General features: G+C 41.4%; 1 protein-coding gene across 1 annotated transcript; it reads left to right on the forward strand.

The window, feature by feature from the left end:
- Positions 1–1,785: 1,785 nt before the first annotated feature.
- Positions 1,786–18,758, forward strand: LOC133632500 (gastrula zinc finger protein XlCGF57.1-like). Its single transcript, XM_062024954.1, has 2 exons — positions 1,786–2,079; positions 16,233–18,758. The coding sequence occupies exons 1-2, from the start codon at positions 1,965–1,967 to the stop codon at positions 17,600–17,602; spliced, it is 1,485 nt and encodes a 494-aa protein (XP_061880938.1). The 5' UTR covers positions 1,786–1,964; the 3' UTR covers positions 17,603–18,758.
- Positions 18,759–22,283: the final 3,525 nt, after the last annotated feature.

Below are 22,283 nucleotides of genomic sequence, written 5' to 3' on the forward strand. Positions count from 1 at the left end.
TGAGCAACCTCACATTTGCATACGATGGCGTGGAACACCGCCGAGGCCACCACAGTGTATATGTTTTTATTTATTTTTTTAAATGTTTTTGTTTGTTTTGACTTTTGTAGCTGTATGTAGAAATGTATGGTTGCATCAGCTCTGCTCTTTTAATGTCTTTACTGTCCTTTGTGTTTTGATGTTTCCCTCTTACACACATGCTCATGTGTGTTATGGCTATGAGGTTTTTTTTCTTTGGCCTCAGTCTGTTCTGTCTCCCTGTAATGTTTGTCTCATCTTGAATGGGATTGTGCTGAAAATCTTAATTATTAGATTATAGAAATAGATTATTAAAGTATTTCTGATTCTGAAGATGAGAAATTTTACATTTGCATAATGAACTCTGGGGGTGGATAAAGGTTATTTTAAGTGTAGTTGTCGATTATCAGGCGTTATTAGTAGATACATTTGCGAACCGCTGTTTTAAAACAATTGTAAAATGTGTTTAGTGTTCTCGTGAGACGTGTAGAAACGCCGACTCAACACCAAGCCAAACCGGAGTCAAGGAAGAGAACGTCATTGTAAGATTGACCATTTACTTTTGACATTTCTCCATAGACGAGATGGTGAACAACTGAAAAGAACAAAGAGACACAAACACACTTATTGCCTCTGTACATATTTGTCTACAATCCATCCATCCATTTTCTACCGCTTGTCCCTTGTGGGGTCGCGGGGGGCACTGGAGCCTATCTCAGCTGCATTCGGGCGGAAGGCAGGGAACACCCTGGAGAAGTCGCTATGCACCTCTTCACAGTATTTGTCTACAATGACATACAAAATGTAACTGTAATGTCCCAAAATGTCCGGCAGAGGGAGACTCCCGTCTGCCTGAATGACTTGAACACATTGAATCTAATTCGACAATTCTCTTCAACATATTGTATCTAATTCGACAATTCTCTTCAACATATCGGCACTATTACACTTTCTTAACGTGTCTGACATGCTGTTAACTTGTTAAAGACAACTTACGGCATTGCTTCTTCGCTGCTTTGTGTAGAATGGCAACAGAAATGACTACAGAAAACCGCAACATGTACGACTACCATGAATTTATTTACGTGGACCCCGACTTAAACAAGTTGAAAAACGTATTGGGGTGTTACCATTTAGTGGTAAATTGTACGGTATATGTACTGTACTGTGCAATATACTAACAAAAGTTTCAATCAATCAAACAAAAACTTGCTTTCGAACGAATACCGGAAGTCAACCAACAGGAAGTAATATACCGTACTGTGCAATATACTAACAAAAGTTTCAATCAATCAAACAAAAACTTGCTTTCGAACGAATACCGGAAGTCAACCAACAGGAAGTAATATACCGTACTGTGCAATATACTAACAAAAGTTTCAATCAATCAAAAAAAAACTTGCTTTCGAACGAATACCGGAAGTCAACCAACAGGAAGTAATATACCGTACTGTGCAATATACTAACAAAAGTTTCAATCAATCAAAAAAAAACTTGCTTTCGAACGAATACCGGAAGTCAACCAACAGGAAGTAAAAAGTGACATCTTCTAACTGCTGTTTACCGATTATAGCATACAATAAATAAAAACAACTTTAGCTCCAAATTAAAGCATTGCAGTCACTAATACAAAAGTATTATCAAGTAATTATGTAAATAATATTAAAAATTTACTTCAGGACGACACAATGTCCTTATTTTGAAAAACTCCTGTGAAGTAGGGGGCGGAAGTTGCTTACTTCTGGCGCATGCGTAAAGTGGCAAAGTAAATACAAAAAAAAGACCACGATGGCGGACTGAGCTCCAGTGACTTTCCAAAGAAGTTTCGAATTGACGATCTTCTAGCCATATATATACCACAATATTGACCTCTTTTTTTTTAAATCAACGTGACCGAAGTTGAGTTTGTATCGATGAAGCGTTATCTGGAGTGAAGATTGAAGAAGATGGACGACTACTGCTCTGCTAAGATGGCGACGTCCGCTAAAAGAGAACATGAAAGAGAATCAGCGCCACCAACTTCCAGCAAATCACCAACGGAGATAAAGACGAAAGATGAAGGTGAGTGACTTGAAGTTATGTCATTTCAAAGCTATTTCAAGTCCTAAAAGGCGTTGGTGAGATTTCAACCAACTTTGTTGAAGAATGTAAAGAAAGAGCCGCCATGATTGTTAGCTTGAAGAAGGCAGTGGAGTTCACATCAGAGGAGATGAAAGAATGCAAAAGTCAAATGAAGAAAGTGGAAGAGCAAAACAAGCGCTTGTGTAAAGAAAATAATGATTTTGGGGAAGAGAAGACTGGACCACATGTCTACATCAACGTGCAGAGGATTGGAGGTCATAAAGAACAAGAATAATATGACTAATGTCAACTTTTGATAGGGAAGTTTTCCACAAAAATCACAGCTCATAATGTAAAAGAAAGTTACCAAAAAAAAAAAGTAAATCATTGTAATATTTGTTATGTGCTACTGCCAAGCAAGCACCCTTTCACTGCTGCTCTGAATCAATCAATGTTTACTTATACAGCCCTAAATCACGAGTGTCTCAAACCACATCCTCGGCTCAGATCCCACATCAGGGCAAGGAAAAACTCAACCCAATGGGATGACAATGAGAAACCTAGGAGAGGACCGCAGATGTGGGGATGTCCGATACCCGCTCATTCAGCCAAGACGCTGTGAAGCTTGTCCGTCCCGGCGTTCAACGCCAGCTCCGCGGGCCCCGTCTCTTCATCCGCATCTCCTTCAGTCTCTCCAAACGGACTCTGGTGTGGCAGAGACCCAGCAGCTGGTCTCCATGGCCATAACTCTCCCGGGAGTCAGATCCAGAAGTTCACAGTATTAGTTCACAGTAGGTGAGATAGTGATCAGTTAAATAAATCCATAATCATCTTTTATAGAGTACTCTATTAGCGGTGCCCAATTGTGACTCCTAAATTTTAATTTAAGAAAATACTGCTTAAAACATTTTTTAGATTAGTTTCAATTGTGTAATTTAAAAGATATTTATGATGACTTTTAAACAGGTTGAAAGACATATATTTATTGTAGGTTACATTTTTTATTTTAAAAACTGTGCTCAAAACATCACATCCCTCGTTTTTATGTCACTACTGTTGCACGCGACCAGTCTTCCTCTCGGGGAATAAAACACACCGGTCAATCCCAAATTCTTTTGAATGACATAAAAAGGACCCCTTCTCGCCCAGAAAGGAGCACAGCTGCTTCTTCAAAACAGATAAGAAACTGTCCAAAAGAGCTCTGTGAGCTGACAAACAGGAGCTCTTAAGACAAAACAAAGAGTTAGTTAGTTTAGTATTTGAAGGGACAATGTACAGAAACATTAAGCTCAAAGACAGATATGTTCTGTACCAGATTATAGCTAAATAGCTCATTTCCATCTGCAGTCCCTGGCTACCTAAATTAAAGGGAAACAAAAATCATGCAATAAAATTATGACAATAAAAACATACAGAAGTATTAAGAAAAAAGTCATAAAATGCCCTTTCATGGACACATACTTAATATACAATACAACCACACCTCATTTACATCATCACACAAAGACAATACATGCTAGCGGTCATAAGATAAAAGCAAGGAGGTCACGAGAAGACACACGACATGGGAAAACACTAGCTGCTTTAAACATGACTATGAGTTAAAAAAGAACACCTAAAAATATCTCATTCTCCCACTATCGAAACACAAGAGTTTTAGAGGCGGTGCTGGTTCTAAATTTAGGCCACACCCCTACATTTTTGACCAGGAAGTGACATTCAATCAATCAATCAATGTTTATTTATATAGCCCTAAATCACAAGTGTCTCAAAGGGCTGCACAAGCCACAAGGACATCCTCGGTACAGAGCCCACATACGGGCAAGGAAAAACTCACCCCAGTGGGACGTCGGTGTGAATGACTATGAGAAACCTTGGAGAGGACCGCATATGTGGGTACCCCCCCCCCCCCCCCCTCTAGGGGAGACCGAAAGCAATGGATGTCGAGTGGGTCTGACATAATATTGTGAAAGTCCAGTCCACAGTGGATCCAACACATCAGCGAGAGTCCAGTCCATAGTGGGGCCAGCAGGAAACCGTCCCGAGCGGAGACGGGTCAGCAGCGTAGAGATGTCCCCAACCGATGCACAGGATATCGGTCCACCTGGGGTCCCGACTCTGGACAGCCAGCACTTCATCCATGGCCACTGGACCTGTGTAACTCCCCCTCCCAAGGGAGAGGGGAGCAGAGGAGAGAAGAAAAGAAACGGCAGATCAACTGGTCTAAAAAGGGAGTCTATTTGAAGGCAAGAGTATACAAATGAGTTTTAAGATGGGACTTAAATGCTTCTACTGAGGTAGCATCTCTAACTGTTACCGGGAGGGCATTCCAGAGTACTGGAGCCCGAATAGAAAACGCTCTATAGCCCGCAGACTTTTTTTTGGCTCTGGGAATCACTAATAACGTTGCATTTGTGCCCTTCATGGCTGCATGGTAAACAACTTACCGTAATTTCCGGACTATAAGCCGCACCTGACTATAAGCCGCACCAGCTAAATTTAGGGGAAAATACAGATTGCTCCATATATAAGCCGCACCCGACTATAAGCCGCAGGGTTTTGATGTGTAATTACCGTAGTATATAGGGGTTCCTGCTACCACGGAGGGGATTGTCGGGACAGAGATGACTGTTTGGGAACGCTAAGCGTCCCATTTATTAACAATAAATCTTTCAATCATTCAATCAAACTTTCACATCTTTGACATGGCGAACAGCATTCGTGCAGAGTACAAATAATACAACGGTGCAAAGTAATACAAAGTGCTCGCCTGTACGTTATCAAAATAACCAGCCTACCGGTATATGAAAAGTCAGTCTTTAATCATTGTGTCATCGTCTTCCTCCTGCGTACTAAAACCACGGAAATCCTCTTCGTCGGTGTCGGAGAAGAACAGGCCGTAAATAAGCCGCACCCTTGTATAAGCCGCAGGGACCAGAACGAGGGGAAAAAGTAGCGGCTTATAGTCCGGAAATTACGGTAATCCTACAGTTTTTAAATACCGTATTTTTCGGAGTATAAGTCGCTCCGGAGTATAAGCCGCACCGGCCGAAAATGCATAATAAAGAAGGAAAAAAAACATATATAAGTCGCACTGGAGTATAAATCGCATTTTTTTGGGAAATGTATTTGATAAAACCCAACAGCAATTATAGACATTTGAAAGGCAATTTCAAATAAATAAAGAATAGTGACCAACAGGCTGAATAAGTGTACGTTATATGAGGCATAAATAACCAACTGAGAACGTGCCTGGTATGTTAACGTAACATTCATTCCAGTGTTTCCCATAAACTGCCAGGATACCTGTGGCGGTGGGGGCGTGGCTATGGGCGTGGTCACCATGACATCATCGATTAATTTGCATAATTTACTACAATGATATGATTTTCTCTAAAAAGGCTCAAAAAATATATACTTACTAATTAATAATAACCGCTTTGTTTTAAACGTCCATCCATCCATCCATTTTACATTATGAATACACAAAAGATAACTACTACAGTATCAAATTAGTATTAGTATCTGAAGCACCGTCTTTACGTGTGTTTATTGACAACAGGGTTATAACCTGGACACGTTAGCTCGTCGGCATGGTAACAGGTGACTGTTACTGCGTGCGTCTGCCCCGGCCCCCGAGTCAAACAGCGTCAGGCTGCTCACCGTCAGTGAAACGCTCGGTGAAATCGCGGATTAACGTTAAATATATGACGAGCCGCGAGCGATGCAGCTTTAACCTATCTCACCTGGTAGAGCACCCGCTGCGGCGACCCAGTTCGATCCCACCTGACAGTCGCTTTGCTCCGCATCAATCCCCCTTTTCACCCTCTCTCCCCCCCTCCTCCGTCTCTCTCCAGCTGTCCTTTCAAAATAAATGCATTCAAATCCCGAAAATAAAAATTAAGAAAATCCGAGTCGGTGCTGCACACTGCACAGGTTCGGACCACTTTTGAACTTGTTTGCCAAGACGTCTTACCCTCGTATTTTGATCCGCTCGGTCCGTTCTTCTTTTACTTCGTCGTCGTCGTCTTCTTCTTCTTCTTCTGGCCAACCAGGTGAATTAAGTGCTATTGGCGGAGTTACAATGCATAGTAGGCTACCGCCACCTGCTGCACCGGAATTGTAACTTCAAGCTACATTCGCAGACAGAGTCCCATTGCTTTTATGAGCGGTCGAGCGAGTCAAAAGCCAAAAAATCTGTCGCTGTCCGGCTTGGCTGCGTGGGGGCGGTGGTCCCTGGTTCCCTGGGCACCACACCTACTGTTTGTGGGTTGGGCTGTCGGGGGGGCTGGGGCCGTACTCTGGCTCCCACACACACAGGGAGTCAAATGTATTGTACCTACAAATTTACATATACTCACATACATACACACATACATAGGTACCTACGCTCCCACATACATATACAGTACATATTTACATACTCAAAGTTCGTACATCCACACGCACATTCATCATACAAACATACACATACTGTACATATAAATTCACTGTACAAACACACATATACACATACTGTACATATACACTCACTGTACAAACACATATACATATTCTGTACATATACAAGTACATATGCACACATACACTCATGCACATAATCACGTTTCATCAAACATATATTAACGTTGTTGCCCCAGGGTAAACTGGGTAACACATGGCACACTGACAAAGCTTAACCTATTGTTACTATAACAATCTACAAGGTTAATGTAGGTTGCTTCTCTTTCTTCCCCTCCATTTTTCTGCATTCTTTCGTATCTCAAGTTATCATCACGTATATGTATTGTTGCATTTGAACAACTGTATTGTTGATAATAAAGGTAAAGTGTATTGCTCCATTTGTAGTGTAATAATGCTCATTGTCATTTCTGTATTGTTTTTTATTTTCGCTAACTGCTTATTTGGTATTTTACCGTCATATTTATACATGTCGTATTTGCTGATGTTGAATATAAATACATTTAATAAAGTCAAATACAAATAAGGCAACAAGAGAAGTATCCTACACTTCTCTTTTGTAAAGTAAATCTGAACAGCCGATATGGGCATCTACATCAACTGTATGATTTTCCTGAGAAGATGTACAGGACATGCCCCCCTCCACAAATGGTAAATGGGTTATACTTGTATAGCGCTTTTCTATACAAGTATACACTATTTCCACATTCACCCATTCACACACACATTCACACACTGATGGCGGGAGCTGCCATGCAAGGCCCTAACCATGACTCATCAGGAGCAAGGGTGAAGTTTCTTGCTCAAGGACACTACGGACATGACGAGGTTGGTAGTAGGTGGGGATTGAACCAGGAGCCCTCAGGTTGCTGGCACGGCCACTCTCCCTACCGCGCCACGCCGTCCCCATACATCTGCACTAAGAGGCCAGTGCAGCGTCTGCCCTTGGATGAATATAAACAGTGGTGATAAAAACTTGAGAAAAATCACGGTGGACACGACGTCCACAGTTTCCAAAAACAATTTGAAATGTGGACTTGTCAAACCACAGAACACTTTTACACTTTGCATCAGTCCATCTTAGATGAGCTCTGGCCCAGCGAAGCCGGCGGCGTTTCTGGGTGTTGTTGATAAATGGCTTTGGCATAGTAGAGTTTTAACTTGCACTTACAGATGTAGCGACGAACTGTAGTTAATTGACAGTGGTTTTCTGAAGTGTTCCTCAGCCCATGTGGTGATATCCTTTACACACTGATGTCGCTTTTTGATGCAGTACCGCCTGAGGGATCGAAGGTCACGGACCTTGCCGCTTACGTACATTGATTTCTCCAGATTCTCTGAACCTTTTGATGATATTACAGACCGTAGATGGTGAAATCCCTAAATTCCTTGCAATAGCTCGTTGACAAATGTTGTTCTTAAACTGTTCTACAATTTGCTCACGCATTTGTTGACAAAGTGGTGACCCTCGCCCCATCCTTGTTTGTGAATGACTGAGCATTTCATGCAAGCTGCTTTTATACCCAATCATGGCACCCACCTGTTTCCAATTAGCCCGATCACCTGTGGGATGTTCCAAAAAAGTGTTTGATGAGCATTCCTCAACTTTCTCAGTCTTTTTTGCCGCTTGTGCCAGCTTTTTTGAAAACATGTTGCAGGCATCAAATTCCAAATGAGCTAATATTTGCAAAAGATAATAAGTTTACCAGTTCGAATGTTAAGTATCTTGTCTTTGCAGTCTATTCAATTGAATATAGGTTGAAAAGCATGTGCAAATCGTTGTATTCTGTTTTTATTTGCCATTTACACAAAGTGCCAACTTCACTGGTTTTGGGTTTTGTATCTTCGAACAACAAGATCACTAAGTCCAAGTGAGCCGCTGGAGTCGCCACTTCGAAGTCTGGCTGAATATGTTACAATCCTCCGTAAATATGTTTAAAAGAGTCTGTCCACTTCTCTTAGCTTGGCGTATCAAAATGAGGTTTGTAAAAAATAATGTGCAACATTAAATGCATACTAGTTTAAAGGCCTACTGAAATGATTTTTTTTTATTTAAACGGGGATATCAGATCCATTCTATGTGTCATACTTGATCATTTTGCGATACTGCCATATTTTTGCTGAAAGGATTTAGTATAGAACAACGTCGATAAAGTTCGCAACTTTTGGTCTCTGATAAAAAAAAGCCTTGCCCCTACCGGAAGTAGCGTGACGTAGTCAGTTGTTCGCATCCTCATATTTTCCTATTGTTTTCAACGCAGCTAGAGCTATTCGGACCGAGAAAGCGACAATTATAAGGCTGCAGCTAACGATTATTTTTCTATCGATTAATCTATAGATTATTTTTTCGATTAATCGGTTAATCTATAGATTATTTTTTCGATTAATCTATAGATTATTTTTCCTTTTACCGATTATTTTTTTATTCAAAATGAAGATAAAAAAATAAATGTAGGCCCGTTTTTTCAAAAGGCATGGCTTTTATTTACAAAAAAAAAGAAGTATGGCCACTCAGTCAACATTGACAACAACATGACTAAATATTCTGTAACAATGTAAACATTTAAAACTTTTAACATTTAACAAAATTAAAAGTAGCTTATTTGCTTTTTAATGTGCAAATATAAAAGTCAACATCCAGTGCAAATCTTAATATTCTGCAATAGTATAAGCATTTCAAAAGTAAGTTGCTTATTTTGCTTTAAAATGTGCAAAACTAAAGATAAACATCCAATACAAAAAAGTGTAAAACGAAATATTCTGTAACAACAGTGTAAACATTTTAACAAAAGTGAAAGTATTGCTTATTTGCTAAAATGTGCAAAAATAAAGATAAACATCCAATACAAAAAAGTGCCAATCTAAATATTCTGGAGCACTGTAAACATTAAGTATTGCTTTTAAAATGTGCAAAAAAAACATCCAGTCCAACACAGTACACAATAACCAATTCTACTCATTCCAGTGAGTGTCTAACAGTTGTAATGAAGAAAGGTTAGCATGTTTACATGCTTTGGTTCTTTTCTTGTTTACAATATTCCCAGCAGCTGAAAATAGGCGCTCAGAAGGGGTCGATGTGGCTGGAACTGAGAGCTAATTAGCCTTCACCTCAAGCCAGGATTGCGAGTGAGCTGAGCTACAGTTTAAGTTTCTAGAAGGTCAACGGGCTCATAGTGATGTTACTAGTAGTTGACTGGGAGGTGTTTATTATCATTCAGTCCGCTGCCTGATGCTCACCTGCTAAACACCTATCTGCTCCACGCTGAAGCGCTGACTACATGCGCTCTGAATACGCACTGCTGATTGGCTGATAATGCTTTGTGTGTACCAATCAGATGGTTGTGTGGGTGGGACAATGCTGCGTGTGTACCAATCAGATGGTTGTGTGGGTGGGACAATGCTGCGTGTGTACCAATCAGATGGTTGTGTGGGTGGGACAATGCTGCGTGCTGAGACAGAGGCAGACGGAGCAAAGTAGCTTGTTAAAGGCCTACTGAAAGCCACTACTACCGACCACGCAGTCTGATAGTTTATATATCAATGATGAAATCTTAACATTATAACACATGCCAATACGGCCGGGTTAACTTATAAAGTGACATTTTAAATTTGCCGCTAAACTTCCGGTTCGAAACGCCTCTGAGGATGACGTATGCGCGTGACGTAGCCCGGCGAACACGGGTATGCCTTCCACATTGAAGTCGATACGAAAAAGCTCTGTTTTCATTTCATAATTCCACAGTATTCTGGACATCTGTGTTCGTGAATCTGTTTCAATCATGTTCATTGCATTATGGAGAAGGAAGCCAAGCAAGCAAAGAAGAAAGTTGTCGGTGCGAAATGGACGTATTTTTCGAACGTAGTCAGCCACAACAGTACACAGCCGGCGCTTCTTTGTTTACATTCCCGAAAGATGCAGTCAAGATGGAAGAACTCGGATAACAGAGACTCTAACCAGGAGGACTTTTGATTTGGATACACAGACGCCTGTAGAGAACTGGGACAACACAGACTCTTACCAGGATTACTTTGATTTGGATGACAAAGACGCAGACGTGCTACTGTGAGTATGCAGCTTTGGCTTTTTTTTGCGTATGTACGTAACTTTTTTAAAATATATAAGCTTTATGAACCTTGGGTTAGGTGAACGGTCTTTTGGGCTGAGTGATTGTGTGTGTTGATCATGTGTTTGAATTGTATTGGCGTGTTCTATGGAGCTAGGAGCTAGCAGAGGAGCTAGCATAACACGTACCGTACCTACGTGCGCGTCACGTACGTAACTTTTTAAAAATATATAAGCTTTATGAACCTTGGATTAGGTGAACGGTCTTTTGGGCTGAGTGATTGTGTGTGTTGATCATGTGTTTGAATTGTATTGGCGTGTTCTATGGAGCTAGGAGCTAGCAGAGGAGCTAGCATAACACATACCGTACCTACGTGCGCGTCACGTACGTAACTTTTAAAAAATATATAAGCTTTATGAACCTTGGATTAGGTGAACGGTCTTTTGGGCTGAGTGATTGTGTGTGTTGATCATGTGTTTGAATTGTATTGGCGTGTTCTATGGAGCTAGGAGCTAGCAGAGGAGCTAGCATAACACATACCGTACCTACGTGCGCGTCACGTACGTAACTTTTTAAAAATATATAAGCTTTATGAACCTTGGGTTAGGTGAACGGTCTTTTGGGCTGAGTGATTGTGTGTGTTGATCAGGTGTTTGAATTGTATTGGCGTGTTCTATGGAGCTAGGAGCTAGCAGAGGAGCTAGGAGCTAGCATAACAAACACGCAGGTGTTATTATGCAGGATTAATTTGTGGCATATTAAATATAAGCCTGGTTGTGTTGTGGCTAATAGAGTATATATATGTCTTGTGTTTATTTACTGTTGTAGTCATTCCCAGCTGAATATCAGGTCACCCCCGGCTCTTACAGCATCTTCCCTATCTGAATAGCTTCAACTCCCCACTAGTCCTTCACTTGCACTTTACTCATCCACAAATCTTTCATCCTCGCTCAAATTAATGGGGAAATTGTCGCTTTCTCGGTCCGAATCTCTCTCACTTCATGCGGCCATCATTGTAAACAATAGGGAACTTTGCGTATATGTTCAACTGACTACGTCACGCTACTTCCGGTAGGGGCAAGCCTTTTTTTTATCAGATACCAAAAGTTGCAATCTTTATCGTCGTTGTTCTATACTAAATCCTTTCAGCAAAAATATGGCAATATCGCGAAATGATCAAGTATGACACATAGAATAGATCTGCTATCCCCGTTTAAATAAAAAAAATTCATTTCAGTAGGCCTTTAAGACTTTAGCTTTGGCTTAGAAACTCGTTCGGTACACCCCCGTACCGAACCGAAAGCCCCGTACCGAAACGGTTCAATACAAAACACGTACCGTTACACCCCTAGCAGATACAAATGACACATTCATGTTTTTGTGTAATGATGACAACGTATGCTCGCGCGGACGATTGACTAGTTGATGGTTTTCTTTTCAAATGTTCGTTCATAGCCGTTGTGCTGCTATGATAGGCCATTTCCGCTCGACACAGTGTGCATACAACAACATTATTAGGCCGTTTATTGAAATACTCCCACACTTTTGACCACTTTTGGCATGCTTTTCCCCCCTCGCTCGCACCGCTCGCATCGTCTTCTTTGATCGTCTGCTTTGCGCTTCGCCATGACGGTAGTGTGACGTCATTATGCGACGCGTCGACGCACAAAAACGGCGTCGACGTATTTACGTAACCGATGACGTCGACTACGTCGACGCGTCGTTTCAGCCTTAGACAATTACCCCATTAATTTGAGCGAGGATGAAAGATTTGTGGATGAGGGTAGTGAGAGTGAAGGACTACAGTGCAGTGCAGGACGTATCTTTTTTCGCTCTGACCGTAACTTAGGTACAAGATGGCTCATTGGATTCCACACTCTCTCCTTATTCTATTGTGGATCACGGATTTGTATTTTAAACCACCTCGGATACTATATCCTCTTGAAAATGAGAGTCGAGAACGCGAAATGGACATTCACAGTCACTTTTATCTCCACGACAATACATCGACGAAGCTCTTTAGCTACTGAGCTAATGTGATAGCATCTGTCTCAAATGCAGATAGAAACAAAATAAATAAATCCCTGACTGGAAGGATAGACAGAAGATCAACAATACTATTAAACCATGTACATGTAACTACACGGTTAATAATTCTCAGCCTGGCAAAGCTTAACAATGCTGTTGCTAACGACGCTAAGGCTAACTTAGCAACCGGACCTCACAGAGCTATGATAAAAACATTAGCGCTCCACCTACGCCAGCCAGCCCTCATCTGCTCATCAACACCCGTGCTCACCTGCGTTCCAGCGATCGACGGCGCGATGAAGGACTTCACCCCAACACAGATGTGGTTGGCAGCTAGCATCGGCTGGTGCGTCTGCTATCCAAGTAAGTCCTTCTTGTTGTGTTGCTACAGCCAGCCGCTAATACACCGATCCCACCTACAACTTTCTTCTTTGCAATCTCCATTGTTCATTAAACAAATTGCAAAAGATTCACCAACACAGATGTCCAGAATACTGTGGAATTATGAAATGAAAACAGAGCTTTTTGTATTGGATTCAATGGGGAAGCCATACTTCTGTTCCCCTGGCTACGTCACGCGCATACGTCATCCTCCAAAGGCTTTTTCAACCGGAAGTTTCGCGGGAAATTTAAAATGTCACTTTATAAGTTAACCCGGTCGTATTGGCATGTGTTGCAATGTTAAGATTTCATCATTGATATATAAACTATCATACTGCGTGGTCGGTAGTAGTGGCTTTCAGTAGGCCTTTAAACACTGCAAGACATTTCCTCTAATCAGCGTTCTTCAGCACACAGGTCTTAAATTACAAGTACTTGGGTTTTACTCTTGATCAGGAGCTTTCATTTAAAGGCCCACTGAAAGCCACTACTACCGACCACGCAGTCTGATAGTTTATATATCAATGATGAAATCTTAACATTATAACACATGCCAATGCGGCCGGGTTAACTTATAAAGTGACATTTTAAATTTGCCGCTAAACTTCCGGTTCGAAACGCCTCTGAGGATGACGTATGCGCGTGACGTAGACCGGCGAACACGGGTATGCCTTCCACATTGAAGCCAATACGAAAAAGCTCTGTTTTCATTTCATAATTCCACAGTATTCTGGACATCTGTGTTCGTGAATCTGTTGCAATCATGTTCATTGCATTATGGAGAAGGAAGCTGAGCAAGCAAAGAAGAAAGTTGTCGGTGCGAAATGGACGTATTTTTCGAACGTAGTCAGCAACAACAGTACACAGCCGGCGCTTCTTTGTTTACATTCCCGGAAGATGCAGTCAAGATGGAAGAACTCGGATAACAGAGACTCTAACCAGGAGGACTTTTGACTTCGATACACAGACGCCTGTAGAGAACTGGGACAACACAGACTCTTACCAGGATTACTTTGATTTGGATGACAAAGACGCAGACGTGCTACTGTGAGTATGCAGCTTTGGCTTCTAAACATTTGATCGCTTGACCGTATGTGCGCAACTTTTTTTTGCGTATGTACGTAACTTTTTAAAAATATATAAGCTTTATGAACCTTGGGTTAGGTGAACGGTCTTTTGGGCTGAGTGATTGTGTGTGTTGATCAGGTGTTTGAATTGTATTGGCGTGTTCTATGGAGCTAGGAGCTAGCAGAGGAGCTAGGAGCTAGCGTAACAAACACGCAGGTGTTTTTATGCAGGATTAATTTGTGGCATATTAAATATAAGCCTGGTTGTGTTGTGGCTAATAGAGTATATATATGTCTTGTGTTTATTTACTGTTGTAGTCATTCCCAGCTGAATATCAGGTCACCCCCGGCTCTCACAGCATCTTCCCTATCTGAATAGCTTCCACTCCCCACTAGTCCTTCACTTGCACTTTACTCATCCACAAATCTTTCATCCTCGCTCAAATTAATGGGGAAATTGTCGCTTTCTCGGTCCGAATCTCTCTCACTTCATGCGGCCATCATTGTAAACAATAGGGAACTTTGCGTATATGTTCAACTGACTACGTCACGCTACTTCCGGTAGGGGCAAGCCTTTTTTTATCAGATACCAAAAGTTGCAATCTTTATCGTCGTTGTTCTATACTAAATCCTTTCAGCAAAAATATGGCAATATCGCGAAATGATCAAGTATGACACATAGAATAGATCTGCTATCCCCGTTTAAATTAAAAAAATTAATTTCAGTAGGCCTTTAAAGCCCATATTAACAACTTGGTCTCTAAGCTTAGGGTAAAGCTTGGTTTCTGTTTTAGAAATAAAAACTGCTTCTCTCTTAAAGTCAGAAAGAAATTGGTGACAGCAACTATCTTGCCTGTAATTGATTATGGAGACGTGCTTTATTTTAGTGCTTCATCTAAATGCCTCCAGTCCTTGGACACTGTTTTTCACTCAGCACTAAGATTTGTTACTGGCTGTCGTAGTCTCACCCACCATTGTCAACTGTATATGAAGTCAGACTTATCTTCATTGAGTGCACGCAGATACACACATTGGCTGACTATCATTTATAAGGCTCTTTTAGGTTTAATACCTCCATACTTGTGTACTCTGTTACAAAGAAAAAGCAGCTCTTACGCATTACGTTCTAACAATTTGTATGTTTTAACTGTTCCTCATGTACGGACTGAATTTGGCAAAAGAGCTTTTGGCATTGCTGCCCCTATGGCATGGAATGCATTGCAGACGAAACTGAAACTTACAGAACTACTTCCATTTGGAGCCTTCCGTTCTGTCCTGAGGGACAAACAGCGAGAGACGTTTGCACAGTGCCTGTGTTTTTAAAGATGTAAATCTCTGTTGTTTTACGGTTCTCTTATGTATTTTAAAATGTATGTCTTAATGTATTATTTTTGAAACTGCTCTGTGACATGTGCTGTTGACCTCTTGGCCAGGTCACCCTTGTGAAAGAGATCTTGATCTCAATGGGTTTTCTTATCTGGTTAAATAAAGGTTCTATTCACACAGATGGCCTGCAAAAATTCCTGCAAGTCAAAAGTTCCTTGGGTTTTTCTTTCTCCCGGTGTCAAGTATGTTGTAATAGAAATAAGAAAAGACAAGTTGTCCTGCATACTCTAATGGCGGCTGAAATTTTGGACTCAAGGTTTTAGGAAAGGCCCAACTGTGTGCGTTCGACAACACAGTCCGCTTCTCAAAGGTTCTTGCAGGAACTTTCCAAAGTCCCACTAAGCTCCTCGGGACCAAATTATTTGCTCGGGTTGTTTTGGGTGCAAACGCCCGGGGGGTATTTCATTGGCTGTGGTGAATGGGAAAGTTCCTGCTGTGGAAAGGGGCTTTTTGAATGCCCAAAACATGATTTGGAAATTAAACGATTTCAAAAAATGTATATTATATTGTTAGAAAAAGTATAGCGATATTTTGCCGTATCGTTTTTTTCCCTTCTGCTAGTTTGACATATCCTAATTCAATCGAAACAGATGTTTTTGTTTACACTGATTCTAGCTCCAATTGTCTGGGTCTAAGCCAAGTCATGGAAACATTGATCCATCATTCTGGCAAGGCACTAAATGAATGGACATGAAACACTACACACACATACAGTACATAGAAGAAAACGGGTAAAGTGTGTTTGTGTTGTGTGTGTGTTCCGCAGACGATGTGCAGCTGATTGATCATCCAGAAGAACTTCCTCCTCAGTCGGCAGGAGGGAGCTCCACTTTGAAGCAGGAGACTCCACAACCACCCCACATTAAAAAGGAAGAGGATGAACTCTGGATCACTCAGGAGGGAGAGTGTCTTCTAGGACGAGAGGAAGCTGATCTCACCAAGTTGCCACTGACTGTTGTCTCTGTGAAGACTGAAGATGATGAAGAGAAACCACAAGTAGACAACCTCTTAGCTCCACTATCAGATAGTGAGGCTGAAGACGAGGTTGAAGTAACTTTGAGCAGCGATACAGACTGTGAAGGGGATATGAGGACTCACACTGACAACAAACACTCTGAAGGCTCTAAAAAGATAAGAGGTAAAAAACATTTCAGCTGCTCAGTTTGTGCGAAAACCTTTACTAAAAAAAGCAATCTGACTTATCACACGAGAACACACACAGGAGAAAAACCATTTGTCTGTTCAGTTTGCGGTAAAGGCTTTTCTATAAAGTGCAACTTGACTGCACACATGATAACACACACAGGAGAAAAAATATTTGGTTGTTCAGTTTGTGGCAAATACTTTTCTCAGAAGAGTTATTTGAGCCAACACATGAGAACACATGCAGGAGAAAAATCATTTAATTCAGTCGACAAAGAACACTTTGAATGCTTTGAAAAAAAGCGAGGCAAACGTTTGAGCTGCTCAGTTTGTGCAAAACATTTTACTAACAAGAGAAACTGGACCCAACACATGAGAACACACACAGGAGAAAAACCATTTATTTGTTCGGTTTGTGGTAGAGGCTTTGCTGTGAAGGGTAACTTGACTCAACACATGAGAACACACACGGGAGAAAAACTATTTAGTTGTTCGATCTGTGGTAAAACCTTTTCTCTGAAGAGTAGTTTGACGGACCACATGATAACACACACAGGAGAAAAACTATTTAGTTGTTCGGTTTGTGGTAAAAGCTTTTCTCTGAAGGGTAACTTGACTCAACACATGAGAACACACACGGGAGAAAAACTATTTAGTTGTTCGGTTTGTGGTAAAGACTTTTCTCTGAAGAGTAGTTTGACTGAACACATGAGAACACACACTGGAGAAAAACCATATAATTGTTTGGTCTGTGGCAAATACTTTTCCCAAAGGGGTAATTTGATTCCACACATGACTACACATACAGGTGTAAAACCATTTAACTGTACAGTTTGTTGTAAGAGCTTTTCACAGAAGGGTAATTTGACTCAACACATGACAACACACACACACGAAAAACCGTTTAACTGTTCAGTTTGTGGCAAAGGCTTTTCTCAAAAGAAAAATATGACTAAACACAAGAGAACACACTCAGAAGAAAACATCACTTAGGTGTGCGGTGAAAGATGCAGTAAGACACTGCCATGCAAGGCACTAACCAGGACCCATCAGGAGAAAGGGAGAAGTGTCTTGCTCAAGCACACAACGGACGTGACTAGGATGGTAGAAGGTGGGGATTGAACCAGTAACCCTCAGATTTCTGGCACGACCACTTTCCCAACTTCGCCACGCCGAATCGATCTGCCTGAAACTACACCTTCCCATTTTGTTTCTACCGACCACCATCAGATGAGGACTCAGTGTACATTTGTTGGTAATATTTGAACATGTGACATCACAAGTAGACAGAAGGGATACCCCTCAGATTACCCCTGCCTTTAAATGTTGCATCATAGACAAATTACGTTATAGACATTTGAAAGTATGATACGGTTAGAAAAATGGTTGGTTCACAGCACATCTACATGTTGTAGTCACGGTGAGAAGAATATAGGTGGGTGTCAGGCTTTACTGATGTCTACCCAAACTGCACTTGGGTAGCCCTGACCAAATATGGCACAGTCTTCATGGGACTTCGAGAGGCGTGTTCTTACTCTGCCATGTGTGCTTGTCCATATGCAGCTTTAGCAAAAACTATATGATAAGGCAGAAACGTTTTCCAATCAGTCCCCCATTTTGTTCTTAATCTGTGCTCTTTTATCTTTCTTTTTGTGATGTTATTGACGACTTTTATGTTGCTCTTACCCTGCCGTATATTATGTGTTCTCCCCTTTCTCAAATGTGAGACAATACAGTTAAATCAAGTGGAATGCATATAATATAAGCCAGAGCTGGGCAAATATTTAGACTCGGGGGCCACATAGAGAGAAAAAATGTGTCTGGGGGGGCCAATGTGTATGTGTGTATGAATGATATATACACATTTAGATGTACAAATCTGCTGTACAGTATGTGTGTTTGGGTCCCTTTTTTTCAGGAACACTAATACCAAAAGTCACAATGTCCGATGGAATTCTAAAAAAGTTATGACAGACCACCTCAAAACAACGGAATGGAATTTTAAATGTTTTTTTACTGAATGGGACACCCAAAATGTACATGAAAATAAAGAAAGTGGCATTTACAATATTAACTATGAACAATAAAACACTGAATATTAAAGGCCTACTGAAATGAAATGTTTTTATTTAAACGGGGATAGCAGATCCATTCTGTGTGTCATACTTGATCATTTCGCGATATTGCCATATTTTTGCTGAAAGGATTTAGTAGAGAAAATCGACGATAAAGTTGGCAACTTTTGGTCGCTGATAAAAAAAAAAGCCTTGCCTGTACCGGAAGTAGCGTGACGTCACAGGTTGAAAGGTTCCTCACATTTCCCCATTGTTTACACCAGCAGCGAGAGCGATTCGGACCGAGAAAGCGACGATTACCTCATTAATTTGAGCGAGGATGAAAGATTCGTGGATGAGGAACGTGAGAGTGAAGGACTACAGTGCAGTGCAGGACGCATCTTTTTTCGCTCTGACCGTAACTTAGGTACAAGCTGGCTCATTGGATTCCACACTCTCTCCTTTTTCTATTGTGGATCACGGATTTGTATTTCAAACCACCTCGGATACTATATCCTCTTGAAAATGAGAGTCGAGAACGCGAAATGGACATTCACAGTGACTTTTATCTCCACGACAACACATCGGCGAAGCACTTTAGCTACGGAGCTAACGTGATAGCAAAAGAAATAAACCCCTGACTGGAAGGATAGACAGAAAATCAACAATACTATTAAACCATGGACATGTAACTACACTGTTAATGCTTTCCAGCCTGGCGAAACTTAACAATGCTGTTGCTAACGACGCCATTAAAGCTAACTTAGCAACCGGACCTCACAGAGCTATGCTAAAAACATTAGCTATCCACCTACGCCAGCCAGCCCTCATCTGCTTATCAACACCCGTGCTCACCTGCGTTCCAGCGATCGACGGAGCGACGAAGGACTTCACCCGATCATCCGTGCGGTCGGCGGCTAGCGTCGGACAGCGCGTCTGCTATCCAAGTCAAAGTCCTCCTGGTTGTGTTGCTGCAGCCAGCCGCTAATACACTGATCCCACCTAGAGCTTTCTTCTTTGCAGTCTTCATTGTTCATTAAACAAATTGCAAAAGATTCACCAACACAGATGTCCAGAATACTGTGGAATTTTGTGATGAAAACCGAGCTTTTTGTATTGGATACAATGTGTCCGAATACTTCCGTTTCAACCATTGATGTCACGCGCATACGTCATCATACATAGACGTTTTCAACCGGAAGTTTAGCGGGAAATTTAAAATTGCACCTTATAAGTTAACCCGGCCGTATTGGCATGTGTTGCAATGTTAAGATTTCATCATTGATATATAAACTATCAGATTGCGTGGTCGGTAGTAGTGGCTTTCAGTAGGCCTTTAACAACATATGAACGTCGCTCCTCTTTTACTTCTCTGACCAGCTCCTTGATAGACATCTTTTACAATTAAGCAAAACACAACAAAAATGTAACAAAAAAACAAGGGTAATAAACACCTTGTAGAGGTTTCCCTCTTGTGGTGGGTTCTTCTGAGGCCGATAGATTTGTCTGAGGCCAGTGTACAGGGTTGAGCAAGTTTTATTTATGTCCACACAACTCTGGATTGCTTTCCAGCAATGTCTCTGGGACTTTCCAATCCGGCGTGTCTCTATTCTGGCTCTGTGCGTGTCTCGCTCTGCTCTCCTGCGTGTGTCTCTCTCTCACCAACTCCCAACAACGTGTCTCTGCCCGGCTGCTGCTAATAAAGGCGACAGGTGATTAGATAACAAGCCCAAGCTGGGCAATCTACTCACCTGCCACTGGCTTCGAGGCCGGTCCTTACACACCCCGCTCTGCGGCAGGCCCGCAGGCCACGCCCCCCTCCACACACCTACAGTGTGATGTATTGTCATTTTTATGCAGACATTTGTTGTACAAATTTGCTTCCGCATCTGTTCCTGACACAAGCGTTTCGGGCTGGCTGCTCCGAAAAACAAACCCCGCCCACTCTGCTTTTTTCCTCGTCTGAACTGCTGTGACGTAGATTACCGTAATAACCTCGTATATCACTCAAAAGCGCAAATTTGAACCATTGAAATACTTCCTATAGTTCAAGACTTACAGTCATTGAAAAACAGCACTGCACATCATAATGGCGGTTGCAGTTTTGATGTTAAAGGTCTACCAAAATTATGTAGAACGTCCGGCGGGCCGGATTGAACATCTTAATGAACATCTTGTCAGGCCTGATGTAAGCCCACAGCAGTAAACATCCCCCCTAATTGACTTGGAGAAATGTAAAACCTTACTTTACTGACTACTCTGACTCAGAAACTACTAGTGTAAAAGTACACTTCCAGTAATCAACACTTGCTGACATAATTACAATATTGAAAACTAAATAGTATTCTGTGTAATCTGGAATTTTTCTTAGCCTTTTGGTTAGTAACACAACAATGGATTGATAAAACTCAGCTGGATTTTGATGATGTGGAATTATGTGTTATTAGGGTTGCACATCTCTCTCTGATAAACGATTCGATATGCATCTAGATACACAGGTTACGATTCGATTCAAAAACGATATCCTTTTATTACAGACCGATTCGATTCCGAACGATACGATTCGATTTGACGGTTAATATTCAAGACTCCAAATCCCCAAGCATCCTGGCTCTATGGCACTGGCAAAAAAAGACAGAACAACAAAATCACATGTCAATGTATTTATTTTTAGACATGGACCAAAAAAAGTCTGGCTGAATTGTAAGATGGTAACTCCAGAGGTAAAAGTAGCACAGAATAGTAACAACAAAGTGCAATATTTCAGCCTGAGCATAGTTTTGAACACTAGAGGTAGGTAACAAAGATTCAATATTTCAGCCTGAGCATAGTTTTGAACACTAGAGGTAGGTAACAAAGGTGCAACATTACAATGTAAACAAGTTACACACCTATAACACATCTCAAAATGTGAGATTGCTCGTTGGCACGGGGTTTTAACTCACCGTACTCTTGGCCGTATTTCCTCTTTGCATGCTGGTCGAGATTTGTAGTGCTGCCAGTGTACGTCAACGATGCTCGACACAATTTACAAATAGCATGGCTTCTGTCGAGCTTCCCTTCCTTCTTATAAAACCCAAAAACTTTCCACACTTTGGATTTCTGTCTCCCCGATGCGTTGAAAATCTTTCTCATTCCATTATCACCTTCGGTCAGACTGACGCTTTCGTTCTCCTCCACATTCATTTTCCGTGTTGTCTCTTGTTTATCACTCGTGCTAATACCAGCTAGGCGGCTACCGCGTTTGGCGAGTAGCTTTAGCTCTCGCGTTGTTTTAGAGACGCTGACGCATATTGTAATCTAGCCAACCCATGAAAGTCTCGCGATAACCGATCCATGACTCTATAACCGATTCAGCTAAGAATTCATGGATTATTCGCATTGATTGAGGAGTCTGCTACCGATGCAATCTAATCGCTCACTTGTTGAATCGAATACTCGGTCGCATCGGTTTATCGTTCACAACCCTAGTGTTAATAGACTCCCAGCAACTATACGCTCCGCTTCTTCCTACCGTTTTTCGGACATGCTGTAATGAGAAACTGGAAATATGTGATGTATCCTGTTGCGTCGACCAGCATTCCCTCAATGGGGAATTCAAATTGCTAGTCTCTCCCAGA

This window comes from Entelurus aequoreus, linkage group LG17, assembly GCF_033978785.1.
Source record: "Entelurus aequoreus isolate RoL-2023_Sb linkage group LG17, RoL_Eaeq_v1.1, whole genome shotgun sequence".
In the NCBI taxonomy this organism is placed as follows: Eukaryota; Metazoa; Chordata; class Actinopteri; order Syngnathiformes; family Syngnathidae; genus Entelurus; species Entelurus aequoreus.

What these genes read in the sequence shown, in the direction of transcription:
- LOC133632500 (XM_062024954.1), top strand. Translation starts at nt 1,965, where the DNA reads ATGGACGACTACTGCTCTGCTAAGATGGCGACGTCCGCTAAAAGAGAA. An exon ending in GATAAAGACGAAAGATGAAG is followed by an intron (nt 2,080 to 16,232) that starts GTGAGTGACTTG and finishes TGTGTTCCGCAG; the next exon opens with ACGATGTGCAGCTGATTGAT.